The 13,777-nt window shown below is 42.6% G+C and overlaps 1 protein-coding gene across 1 annotated transcript in view; it reads left to right on the plus strand.

Annotated features, from left to right (window-relative positions):
• LOC135076427 (uncharacterized) overlaps positions 1–13,777 on the plus strand; it is a 63,349-nt gene that overhangs the window by 26,901 nt on the left and 22,671 nt on the right. The window contains exons 22-26 of the mRNA XM_063970895.1: positions 1,136–1,272; positions 3,382–3,486; positions 6,673–6,826; positions 7,460–8,908; positions 13,476–13,649. Of these exons, the coding sequence (XP_063826965.1) occupies positions 1,136–1,272; positions 3,382–3,486; positions 6,673–6,826; positions 7,460–8,908; positions 13,476–13,649 (2,019 nt within the window). The remainder of the gene's footprint in view (positions 1–1,135; positions 1,273–3,381; positions 3,487–6,672; positions 6,827–7,459; positions 8,909–13,475; positions 13,650–13,777) is intronic.

Genomic DNA, 13,777 nt, shown 5'->3' on the forward strand with positions numbered 1-13,777 from the left:
TGTGTGTATGACGTCATCCGTAACGTCGTAGTGGCGCTAAAGGGCCGGCCCGCGCCCGCTGCGGCAAGGCGTGACCTGCTGCTGTTGCTGAAGACTTATGACGCCACCGTGGAAAGTGTGCTCAAGGTCAGTGAACTTTATAGCTTGTTGCGTGTGTTACTTACTGGTGGTGAAAATACTTTTGAGTTGTAGGTAAATGCCATGATATTTAGTATATGTGATCGAATCAGGAAAGAAAAGATTTGTTAGAGAACAAAAGTAACAAAAATGGTATGCAGAAATGCCAAACTTAAATGGCTGTGGGTGGAGAACTGAAGGCCGCTATTGCAGAAAGGTTCTCAAGTGGCAGCCACAACGGGAAAACGCAGTGAGCAGGCCTCTCACTTGGTGGACTGACGATATAATGGTCGCGGGAAGCACCTGGATGGCCAGCACAGGAATAGTAGTTATGGAATTTCTTATGGCACGTTTTTGTCCAGCAGTCTTCGTCCTTTGGCTGAAGACATAATGAATGCCTCATTCTCAAAGGTATCCTCTGACCAACACAGGAACAGTCGTTGTGGGAATCCTTAGGCCACGTCTTCGTCTATAGTCTGGTCCGTGAGCACGTAGAATTTTTTCCAATGACCCCAAGCTACCCATCCTTATCGCTCGCGCGTAATTATGTTGCTATCGGGCTCGCACACTCACTACGGGCGCGCGTCGCACAGTCGCGACAGCAATATAATTACGCGCGAGCGATAAGGATGGGTAGCTTGGGGTCATTGGACAAAATTCTATGTGCTCACAGATCGGGCTTTAGCAGTAGACGTCCTTCGGCTGAAGTGATGATAATGAGTTTGGGTGGATGGTTTTTTATTTGTATTTATCCCAACTATCCCAACTAATATTATAAATGCGAAAGTAACTCTGTCTGTCTGTCTGTTACGCTTTCCCGCTTAAACCTCGCAACCGATTTTGATGAAATTTGGCATAGAGATAGTTTGAGTCCCGGGAAAGAACATAGGATAGTTTTTATCCCGGTTTTTGAAACAGGGACGCGCGCGATAAAGTTTTTCTGTGACAGACAAAATTCCACGCGGGCGAAGCCGCGGGCGGAAAGCTAGTTTATAATATTTGGCGTGTTCTGTTCCAGCAATACCTGTCGTACCTGACGACGATGTCGGAGACGGAGCTACTGGGCCGCGCCGGGCTACAAGCGGAGTGGGCCTTCACGGCGCGCCTGGCCCGCCGCGTGCGCTGCGCCGCCTTGCTAGCGCCTATTACCTTCTCGTGAGTGAACCTTAAGAGCGTTTACGCCGTTTGGCGCAAAAACAGTACTTTTTCAACTCGTTACAATCATTAACCAGTAATATTACAAACATGTTATAGGCATAAATAGTTAGGCAATTTCGTCGTCTAAATAGTTAATTGAGAAAATATTGCTAATAGTTTAGTATTTAAGAATTCTATCAAGATAAGTACACACAGGTTTTCAAATTTCCACTTTAGCGTCAGTTTACATGCTAAAACTTTTATAAAAATACTGTAAAAACGATATAACAAACATTTATATCCTATAGCATAGGTCCTTAGGCAAATAGTTAATTGAGAAAATTCTTAGATTTAAGCATTTTACAATAAGAAATCACAAATTCAAAGAACGTGAAATACCCAAAAATCAAAGTGATTTTTACACCATTATTCTTCTTTAATTCAACACAAAAATAGCTTAATGTAAAAAAATTACATCTTCTTTAAAATATTTACTTTGAAACGATATATAATTCATTGTTATTGTTTTGCTATAAACATTTGAAAATTATTAAAAAACGCCGCGCGCGAATCATTTACAATGATCCTCTTTGAAACGCCGCGCTTCGCATAAACGCTCTTAACTTACAACTCCTATGTTAAAAATCGACAGACAAGCAAATCCGCCGTGGCTGAACACCTGCTGGAAACAGGAGTTAATCATTGGATGGAATTACACAGTCCAAAAATCCTCTTCACTGATCGCCATTATCACACTAGGATAGTTCGAGAAGCGATTGAAATTAAGAAACACAAAAATTTCGGGAGGACGGATTTAAATTGTCACCAGTTGTGAAATCCGGTGATTAATAAATGCAAACCGCGAATTTTGCCGTCAAGTACGAATACGGATACTGTGTGTTGTGTGTCGTGGTAACATCACTAGTGGTAGTGTAACAAATGACAATATGAGGGTAGTTGAAAATCTTCAAGCCCACCCGAACGGACGACGCCGCGAACCGCCAGTCTGCTTGTGACCACGGCTGCAGCATCGCAGCCGAAACGTCAAGCCGTGAGTACATAATGTCACTCACTAATAAGCGTCGCGTTAAGAGCCGTGTCTTACTATTTTGAATCCAATTCCTTTGTTCTTATGATTAATTTCGTTGCGGGTCCAATGATTTGCCGTCTAGCGCCCATCGCCTTCTCGTGAGTTCAACCACAGAATAACAATAAGTACTTCGTACAGAAGTTTTACTCCGCGAAGGTATTTAAAAAAATGTATCCTCAATGTCATTAACAATATGGTGCAATTTAGCCTGTCTCAAGAGTCAAGCACCATTTTGTTGACAAACGTCAGTGATCGGCACTGCGCCGAAGCTATAGGGCTGACTTCATTTTTTTCCATCATACACAAGAATACGCGTGCGTGTGTCAATCCACGCTCGTATGTGAGGCCTTGTCGAATAGTAATCCTGTAGGGAGCCATCGTGCGTGTTTTGTTTTCGATGTAAACTCGCGGAGATGAACAGGCCTGGTTCAACTTTCAATAACTTTCCCTGGGACAAACTTAACACCGTTGGAGAACCACGCTTCGGCATGAATGGGCCGGCTCGTCCGGTGTGATATCACGGCCTCACAGAAAACTGGTGTGAAATAGCGCTTGCGCTGTGTTTCACGCGTCAGTAAGGGTACCAGAGGCCCAATCGGGGGAAAAGGGAGTTAAAAGGTTGGCAGCGCATTTGTGACTCCGCTGATGTTGCGGCTGTACATGGGTGGCGGCAATGAAAAATTTTCGCGTATGAAAAATCCACCAGATGGCAATACGTAGACGCGAGGTCCATATGCTGGATGGTTGGTTATTTTTGACATGACGTTGACAGATATGTCAAAATCCACACATCATGCAGCAGTCAGACCCCACATCCACATCCCGCCATCTAGCGGATCTTTCATACGCGAAAACCCACATTGCTAACCATCAAGTGAACCATCTGGTCGTCTTCCATCTATCACATAAAAAAAACTTGACCTTCAATGGTTGGAATTATTCCCAATTGGTCAAGCTGTAGGTCCTGAGGTCGAAAAAGAGATAATAATATTATGTGGATGTTACTGACAATCTAATCAATAATGAAAATTTTTCAGGGACATTGCCTGCAATCAAATTAGTCGACTGCTCACGGAGTTTGATCAAAAGTTCAACGAGGTGGAGAAAGAGTTATCTCTGAACGAGTTTCGAGTCCCGAATAGGTAAGTCTATCTTAGCACATCAGTGTCTTATTTATACTACATGGAACTTTCAAGATAATTACTGCGACTATACTCATTGGGGTTAGAATAGGCTTGACCAACTTAAGCTTCCAACCAACCCCACTAAAGGGAGAAGCTAAAACATCTAATTTTAACTGTAATTATAACGATAACCAGTGCTTTTTGTATGGAGTTTGACAGATTTTTGACGTTTGTTAAAGTAAGATGTCCAACCCAGCCATAAAAATATACTTTTATTTACAGAATGTGTGACTATATCTACTATATAGGGTCCTTCTAAATCAGCTACGTTCCGTTTAATGGGAGCATGTATACGTCACACTGAATACGTTCCCAAAGTTTGAGCCAAAAATTCAGGCTAGTTTCCGAGATAATTAAGTAAACAACTTCATTTCTTATCAACCCAATACAACACCCTGTTCAGCTGATTCACTACTACACTGACAAAAATCCGCACGCACACGAGCTTACGTAATGGCCGCCATTGCGCTTGTGCTGCCGTTGGGCCACTGGCCGCGAACACAAGAGTGCCGCCGGACGACGGACCGGGCGCCACACAAGCTATTCTAGGGCTACTACTAGTTATTTAAGGAATTAAATTAAGCAGAAAATTAAAGTTTATTTATTTTTGGTAACATAAAAAAATCTTATGTGGTAAGTACTTATTTAGTGGCCTTAATGGAATGATGTTTATTCAAAAGTTCGTTAAAATACTTTTGCGCTTGTAAAAATCTTTTATTTCAAACGTAGCAACGAAACGAAGCAAAAAAGTTAGTTGCCGAAATCAATGACTTATTTTTATGCCATACACAAATGGGATAGTTACCATGACTATGAAATTTAGAATTACGGTTATTATTACGATAAAGCAGGCACATTTTTCATGTTAATTTTAATCGCTTAATATCCCCTTAGCAAATTAAATAAAAATGTGATTCGTAATTGACTCGATCATAGCAGAAACTAAACGCTATCGAATTATCTACCTGTGATTATCGGCAGTCTTTAGTATTCCGAAGTAAATAAGTAAATAATTGTTCCCAACTATCAATTTTAAACTGAAATAATAATCATTAAAATCATCGTAGAAACAAAAAAAAAATATAAAATAAATAATGATAGTTTTATTATTATTAAGATTAGAAAGAATTTTGGAGTTGACATCCTTATTTATGCGTGGCGGAGTCGGTGGTATCAAAGACAGCCGTCCCTCACAATAGCCGACCGCGCTAGTGTTGTAAGAACCTCGAGTCTTTAAAGTCTTTATTTTGAGACTTGAGTTTATTTTTAAGACTAGGACTCGTTAGTCACATGAATAAGGGAATAATTGAGTCTTCCGAGTCCTTTCGAGTATTTTAAGTTCTTTGAGCTAGACTGAATCATGACATGAACTTGAGTTGGTGTATACTAATAGGCAATAATGAGTGATTTCATATCATCATCCGTATGTTATATCCTAATTGAAAATAAAATAAATCGCACAATACAAATGTAATATCAATAAAATTGCATTAAACGCAAATAATCGAATCAGAAGTATCCATCTAAAGACTGACGATTTTCGTAATCAAAAAGTTAAAACGGTCCAATAAAATAATAAACACACAGTCTTAATTCATAGCTATTTTATTTTCTTCAAACTTTTAATAAGTGAGATTCCAAGACTCGAGTGTCGTATCGTACAACACTAGCCGGCGCGCAGCAAACGAACTTTTAGACACGTGCCGCCGCCTTTAGACACGTGCCGCCGGCCGCCGGCTAGCGCAATGTACACTCACCAAAATAAAATTAAGAAATGCAACAAACTTTTTTTTACTATTCAAATTAAAATTGTGTTTATTGTTAAATCACAGGTACATAAGATAGGTCATAAATAAATACCAAGTTGGAACGGAAATGATTCGGAAATTTTATTTAACTAATTAGGTACCTACCTACCTCATCTACTTTTCTATTGTAATAGAAATGATGACATTAACGATTAATTTAAGAATGGACTTTGATTTAGGATAAATGGAATATCAATACAAACAAATTGAAGAGTTTTATTTGCTTCAATAGTCTAATTTAATGTTTCTAAATAATTGACTAGGCCATTGAATTACCTTCACAAAACAATAAGTTCGATTAATTTTTAATTATTATCTGTTATAGGATATTTTACCATGAAATACTCAACACCATAATTTAGATTCGAATCAATTGAAATCGAAAGCAAGCAGATAAAATAATAAACAAATAAGTTTCTTTTTTGTCGTCGACTGTACGCTTATGCCAACTTTTCGGCTCTTGCTTTGGCGGCGTCGGCGTCTTTGTGTCAACAAAAGGCGTGCGGCTTGTCGGCATTTGTCGGCGCGTGCGCTTTGATTTAATTCAGTTTTTGATTAGCTTTCTTGTGTGAAGGTGCGTTTTGTAGTGCTCGTGAAGTGAACTATTACGCACAGATGCACAAATGCAAATAAATTTACTAAGACGCGCCTTAAAAATCATGGCCTTTGCTGGTTGATTTTTCGATGGTATCGTGAGTCCGTTTTACTGTGATTAACATAAGATAATAAGGATAGACAACGATATGAGAGTAGGCCTGCAACATTAAAGTGATAGCTCGCCCAATCAGTCGATCAGCTAATCGGCTATCAGCTGTGACGACTGCTGTGAGTTGTTATGACGTGAGTGTAAACAACAAAAAAGTGTGCAGTGGTAGTGAGCGTTGTGTGTGTTGTGTCTCGTGTTCCTGTGCAGAATGAATACACTACAGCTTTGTTGTGTGAGTAAAAAATACAGCATGTTCCATTATGTAAGACGAAATGAATTTTTATTTTTGTTAGAAAATGTAACTTTGTAAAATCATTATAAAACACATACTCAAATTTGGTGAACTTGTTCAGTGTACCGTATAGATGCCCCCATTAAAAGGAATGTAGCTAGTTTAGAAGGACCCTGTATAAAAATAAGTCGGGTTTTCCTTCCTGACGCTATAACTCCAGAACGCACGAACCGATTTCCACGGTTTTGCATTTGTTGGAAAGGTCTCGGGCTCCGTGAGGTTTATAGCAAAGAAATGTAGTCCACGCGCGCGAAGCCGCGGGCGTAAAGCTAGTTACCTTATAGAAATATATTCTTCATTGTTGCGATGACTTGTTAATGCTAGAATTCTTTGCATAGATACACGGCATACATGATGTGCCGCGCCCTGCAAGACATCTACGCTCGCTGGCGTGAACCTTTATTACACGCGGCACAGTGGGCTCGTGCGTTAGCCGCTAAACTGGCGCGCGCGCAGCCGCCTACCTTTGCTTCGCAGAGAGAAGCTATACTGGTGAGAATGCTGTGTATTTGATACTCCTTATTGTATTGTAGTATACCAAGGGACAGAATAGTCATTGACAAGATAACGATTATGATAGACAGCAATATTTTATAGAGAAACCAGGGTGTGGACTGCTGTTTAAAATTGAAATTCGTAATTTACTGAGCAAATTGATTTCATAAGTGTTTCGTTATGCGACAAGAACGAATTCTATGAGAAAACATGGTGGGTTAGACAAGGCGTATGTGTTCGCGAGGCACACAGACATTTTGCTTACTGAAGAGCAGGGTAATCAGGATGTCAAGTGTCCCTCCCGTGGTGGTAGGCCGTGGGCGCACCTTATTCGATTTTAAATAGTCTCTCAATGAATAGTGTTAACACCATCCATAGTCTGGTCTGCGAACACGTAGATTTTGTCCAATGACCCCTAGCTACCCATCCTTATCGCTCGCGCGTAATTGCTGTCGCGACTGTGCGACGGGACGACGAGTGTGCGTGCTCGATGGGTAGCTTGGGGTTATTGGACAAAATTCTACGTGCTCACAGACCGGGTTTTACTCGTATGTTTAATTACACAACGTGTTCCATTCCCTCGCATTGATTGTTAAATAGCAGCCAATCTTATACCACTATTGTTCGCAGAACAAGCTACTATCAATGCGGGAGTTCCTAGTGCAGCATACGTACATGGTGCTGGACCGCACGAGCGTGCCGGACGAGGAGCTGGAGCTGACGGAGGGGCTGGTCACGCGCGTGCGGGTCATGCTGCTGCAGATGTTCAAGCTGGGCTTCGAGGTGAGCCGTCTCCAGGGCCTCCTGTCGATGCGGTGTTCCTGGTGCAGCACATACATGATGCTGGACCGCACGAGCGTGCCGGACGAGGAGCTGGAGCTGACGGAGGGGCTGGTCACGCGCGTGCGGGTCATGCTGCTGCAGATGTTCAAGCTGGGCTTCGAGGTGAGCCGTCTCCAGGGCCTCCTGTCGATGCGGTGTTCCTGGTGCAGCACATACATGATGCTGGACCGCACGAGCGTGCCGGACGAGGAGCTGGAGCTGACGGAGGGGCTGGTCACGCGCGTGCGGGTCATGCTGCTGCAGATGTTCAAGCTGGGCTTCGAGGTGAGCCGTCTCCAGGGCCTCCTGTCGATGCGGTGTTCCTGGTGCAGCACATACATGATGCTGGACCGCACGAGCGTGCCGGACGAGGAGCTGGAGCTGACGGAGGGGCTGGTCACGCGCGTGCGGGTCATGCTGCTGCAGATGTTCAAGCTGGGCTTCGAGGTGAGCCGTCTCCAGGGCCTCCTGTCGATGCGGTGTTCCTGGTGCAGCACATACATGATGCTGGACCGCACGAGCGTGCCGGACGAGGAGCTGGAGCTGACGGAGGGGCTGGTCACGCGCGTGCGGGTCATGCTGCTGCAGATGTTCAAGCTGGGCTTCGAGGTGAGCCGTCTCCAGGGCCTCCTGTCGATGCGGTGTTCCTGGTGCAGCACATACATGATGCTGGACCGCACGAGCGTGCCGGACGAGGAGCTGGAGCTGACGGAGGGGCTGGTCACGCGCGTGCGGGTCATGCTGCTGCAGATGTTCAAGCTGGGCTTCGAGGTGAGCCGTCTCCAGGGCCTCCTGTCGATGCGGTGTTCCTGGTGCAGCACATACATGATGCTGGACCGCACGAGCGTGCCGGACGAGGAGCTGGAGCTGACGGAGGGGCTGGTCACGCGCGTGCGGGTCATGCTGCTGCAGATGTTCAAGCTGGGCTTCGAGGTGAGCCGTCTCCAGGGCCTCCTGTCGATGCGGTGTTCCTGGTGCAGCACATACATGATGCTGGACCGCACGAGCGTGCCGGACGAGGAGCTGGAGCTGACGGAGGGGCTGGTCACGCGCGTGCGGGTCATGCTGCTGCAGATGTTCAAGCTGGGCTTCGAGGTGAGCCGTCTCCAGGGCCTCCTGTCGATGCGGTGTTCCTGGTGCAGCACATACATGATGCTGGACCGCACGAGCGTGCCGGACGAGGAGCTGGAGCTGACGGAGGGGCTGGTCACGCGCGTGCGGGTCATGCTGCTGCAGATGTTCAAGCTGGGCTTCGAGGTGAGCTGCGTTTGGATACAGTCGACGGCACATCAAGCTGAACATTGTCCAAAAACATTGAACAAAGTCCGGTCGCCGAGCAGATTGAAGTTCGTACAATGAACCCTAGCTACCCATCCTTATCGCTCGCGCGTAATTATATTACTGTCGCGACTTTGCGACGGGCGGCCGCAGTGAGTGTGCGAGCGCGACACCAATATAATTACGTGCGAGCGATAAGAATGGGTAGCTTGGGTTCATTATACGAAATTCTATCTCCTCGGCGACCGGATTTTATTCTTATATCGTTGTGATAAGAACTTCGATCGACGAAGAGCATCGACCGGCAGCGTTGGCCAAGTAAGTCCCAAAACTTCCCTACCTGTAGCAGGTCAATCAACTTAGAAACTCCCTCAGGTTCAATCTCTCTTCACTCTTTTTTATTGTAGAGTTGACACGACTTTATAACGACGAGTAACACAGAAACAAAAAGCTTCCAGAAAGCACTCTAATACATATTAAAGCTCCGGACATTTACGCAGAGCTGTTATTGAAGGTAAGATTTATTTTATAGTAGAGTACCCAGACACGACAGATAAAACGGTACATTTAGAAGACTCGAAACACATATCAAATCTTATAACATTTACCTCTTTCAAAGATCCCAACTAGATTTTTTATATCATTTAAGTCCCCATATAAACCAGTAGCCTTATTCTGGGCAGGGCCCCTGCCCATTGCCACATCAGCTTGCTAATCCGTCGGGCTATGTCAGCGACTTTAGTTCGTTTACGGATCTCCTCATTCCTGATTCGATCTCGTAAAGAATCACCGACCATAGCACCCTTCTAACTTACACTAACTATAAGCCACCCTCGCCCGCATGCTCAGCACGCTTCTATCCACAGCTGCACAAAGAGCTGTTCAAGCTGGTGGCGCGGAGCCCCGTCGAGCGGGCCCCGCGGCGCCCCGCGTCCATGCAGACGCCTCGCCGCGCGCCCGCGGCCGGGGCCCGCCGGCGCCCCGACACCATCATCGTCAACGAGACATTTAACCCCTCGGTAGGATTGGGATTTGCGACACTTGTTTTGAACTGAAGTGGATAGACATGTTGACACCACCAATCAATTGACATACTTTTTAAAACTGTCAAAACGAAACTCTCCCATAGATTTTGTATGGCACTACAAGCAAGTGACGTCACTATTTTGTCAACTCAATCAAACTACTTTTTTCAATTACAATGCGAACAAAAATCGTAATTTACAGGTAATTTAAAATTAATTAAGTTTTTAAGACCAGAATAAAGGGTCTTTTTTAAAAAAGTTGTGGTTTCGAATTATAGGGGTATGGTGTCAAACTGTATATTGTGGATGTGTTATGAGATAGGGATGTTGACACCATTCACAATGAACCTATATCTAAGCGAAAGGTCACTGACTCTCACTAACCTAACCGGGCCTTTTCAATGCGAGAGTGAATAGGCACTTACAGGGCAGATATGTACCATCCTAGACTGCATCTCACTTAACCTTTAACTATGGACGTCGGGTCTCAGAGGCCCACCCCCCTTTCCGATTTCTCGGTTTAAACACCTTCCCGCCACGTGCTGCTCTCGACCATCTCAGTAGCTTCAGTTTTAACTGTGTTTGGGCCGATGAGGCATAAAATCGCGTCTTCCAGCACTTATTACGTGAGTAATAACCATCCAAAATTTTCTCCGGGCCTGGGAGACCCGATGACTATAATTTCCATACAAACATACTTGTATGGATGTGACTTGTCAACTATAATTTTTTTATATTATATTATTATAATCTTAAGTAAATTGCTCTAGTTTAAGAATACTTAATGGCAGAAAGTATCTGAGTACATCAGCTATATTATTAGCCCAACTATCTAAAGAACATTTTAGGAGTAAGGTATTACTTGTAGACGATTATTCTTTTGAGTTTAGATGTCTTAGAATTCACCATTGCTGCAGATTCCGATTCTGAATGGTGTACATTTTGTCTATCAAAGCTCTCAAAGAAAGATAAGACATGCCTGTAGAGATAATTTGTTTTTAGTGTTCTAGGCCACTGTGTATAATTTTAGTAACTTTAACCCTTGTCAAAATTTTTAATTTATGTCCTTCAGAAATTTTGTTCATGTTTTTATGTTACATGGTTATTAATTAGCAAGGAAAAAAATATTACTTTCATTTAATAATAATAGACTGTAATCAAGGAGCCTATATGTGATGGCAAGTCAATTAACACTGAAAAATGACTAAGTTTTTTAAATTTGCAAAAAAATAATTAAATTATGGTTAAAATTTGATTACATTTACCACTAAATCCTTTATTAATAGTTATTAGATATATATCAACTCTTAAATAAATTCAAATTAATTCAGATATGAAAATAAGAAGAATTTTAGATAGGGGTCTGTGAGACCCGACGTCCATGGGAGTGTGATTATTTTTTCACGTCCATAGTTAAAGGTTAACTCCAGGTGCGATTGCGGTCAAATACCTGCCTTTTCCTAAGTGAAACTACAAGTGCTAGGAGTCTCAAATTTTGCATGGTGGTTCCTTTTAGAACGTAGGTGCTCACTAAGACGGGATTTTGCAAAATTCAACCCCTAAGGGGGTAAAACGGGATTCACGCGTACGAAGTTGCGGGCAGCCGCTAGTTACTCATAAAACTCATTTTATTTTTGCAAGTAAGCTTTTCAACAGCACTATTACACGTCCCAGTATTGACCTTACCACTACTTCGGGACAATAAATAGGCCTGTGCTGAGAGAAACAGCGCAAGAAACTCAGGAAAAAATATTACTAAAATTAACATTAAAAAGTTTGATTTTGAAAACCTACATTTCTATAAATATGTAGAGTAAATAGAGTACAAGATCATTATGACCATAATAAGTATGTTAGTCATAAAAGTCTTAAATATTTTTTGCGATTAAACTTTTAAAAAACACCCTTACACGTCCCATTTAAACCCTACCACTGCTTCGGGACAATGTGGACAAGTGCTGAGAAGAAGCAGCACAAGAAACTCACTCACCGATTGTCAGCCTTTACAAAGGTTTACCAAAGTATTATTTGCAATTGATTCATGGTGTCAACATGCCTATTGTATGAAACGATTTTCTATCAATAAAATATCACTTCACGGGATTTATTGCAACAATATCTATTTTAGTGTAGTTTGTCGGACTGACTGTACCACTGACTAAATTATTATTAGTATTGTGCAAATGCGGGTGGGTGTAGAAAACTCATCGCGCCGGAGCAGACGACGCCGCATCTCTTCAGTCTGCCCGCGACCATGACTCGTGCAACCGAGCCGAAACGTCGGGAGGGTAAATATTTTATTTACCGTTAAAATAGATATTGTTGCAATAAATTCCGTGAAGTGATAATTTTATAGTAAAAATGCAACATAATAGTTTAAAAGATTTTCTATCTGACGCATAATCCCCTTTCAGTTCAATCCAAGGTACGATCGTCATAGCACAGCCGTGGTGCCTCCAGCTTTTGTCTACGTTTTGTGGTGGTGCAGTGCAGTGGTACTTGGGGCAATGCTTCCTGGTTTGGTTTCAGTGACATTGTGTTTGTGTTAAAATATTTTTCGTATGTTCATTTGTATTTTTCAGATTGTGTAATTAAACATATTTTGTGTGGTGAGGCTATTGGTGAATTGTTCATTCGAGTGTCTGTAACTTGAAGTGATGAGTGATAACTGTGTGATAAACTGTTGTGGTAATTCATTTATCATTTTCATGAATAGTCCAGTGTTCTGCTTTTTTGTTTGCTTACAGGAACTTGTAAATTTGGTTGTGCTTTTAATTTTTACTGACAAATATGTTTTATGTGAGTAATTCATTTTTGTGACCCTTTGCGTTCGACGTAGTAAACCTTTTACATGGGTCCAGCGTCATGATGAAAATATGATATTTAAAGTAACTGTAGAAAAGCAATTTACCACCAATATCTATTCTATGTCTAATATTAGAATATTCAAAAATAACAAACAATCTATATAAAAAAAAAATCTTTGTTGTTATAAAATCGTAATTTAGCAATTATACGAAGTGTTCTCGACTCCTTATCACCATCATTATCAGGTCATTTAGGTTTTAGCACCACCCTATCCGTCGTCTATCATGCCATCGTTTTCCGGAACAATAACTAGCCAGACGGGTTGGAGAAACCTGAGGGTCTAGTGTGAGTTTACATCAAACGCGTTCATTAGTGAGCGCGTCAAAAAATGACATTAAATGACGGATTGTACAGCGCCCCTAGCGGGAACGTTCAAGAACTAAAATTTTCATTCATTGTTTTAATGCGCTCACTAGTGAGGACTATCGATGTAAACTCACACGCAGCCCACTGATGTTGGTTTTTTTAGACAGTTTTTTTAGGGTAGCTCCCAAAGCCACGATGACCCAAACTTTATAATTCACTAACATTATATCTTATATTGGGAGCATACCCTGACAAACTTTCAGCTTTTATAAAATGACGTAGGTCTGGCGTTCACTAGCTCTTAGTCTACAATGCTTGATACTTGATATTCCATTTATCTCCGCCAGATCCACAAAGAACTGCACCGCGTGGTGCACGACACGCCCCGCGCGGCCGCCGCCCGCCGCCCGCACGCCTCACCCCCGCGGGGCCGCGTTCGCTTCACGCGGTCGGAGAGCATCAATGAGGACGCCGTGTTCGACGACCGGCTGTTTGACACGCTTAATTACGGGGACAGCTATGTGAGTTTTGTACTGCCTGCCTGTAAATTAAATCCTATGCATTTTTACTATGCATTTTTTTTCCTTTTTTAGGAAAATTTTTTTGCTCATAGCCAATACAATTTACCATGTTTATATCTCCCGCATAG

This window comes from Ostrinia nubilalis, chromosome 12 (assembly GCF_963855985.1).
Source record: "Ostrinia nubilalis chromosome 12, ilOstNubi1.1, whole genome shotgun sequence".
NCBI classification, from domain to species: Eukaryota; Metazoa; Arthropoda; class Insecta; order Lepidoptera; family Crambidae; genus Ostrinia; species Ostrinia nubilalis.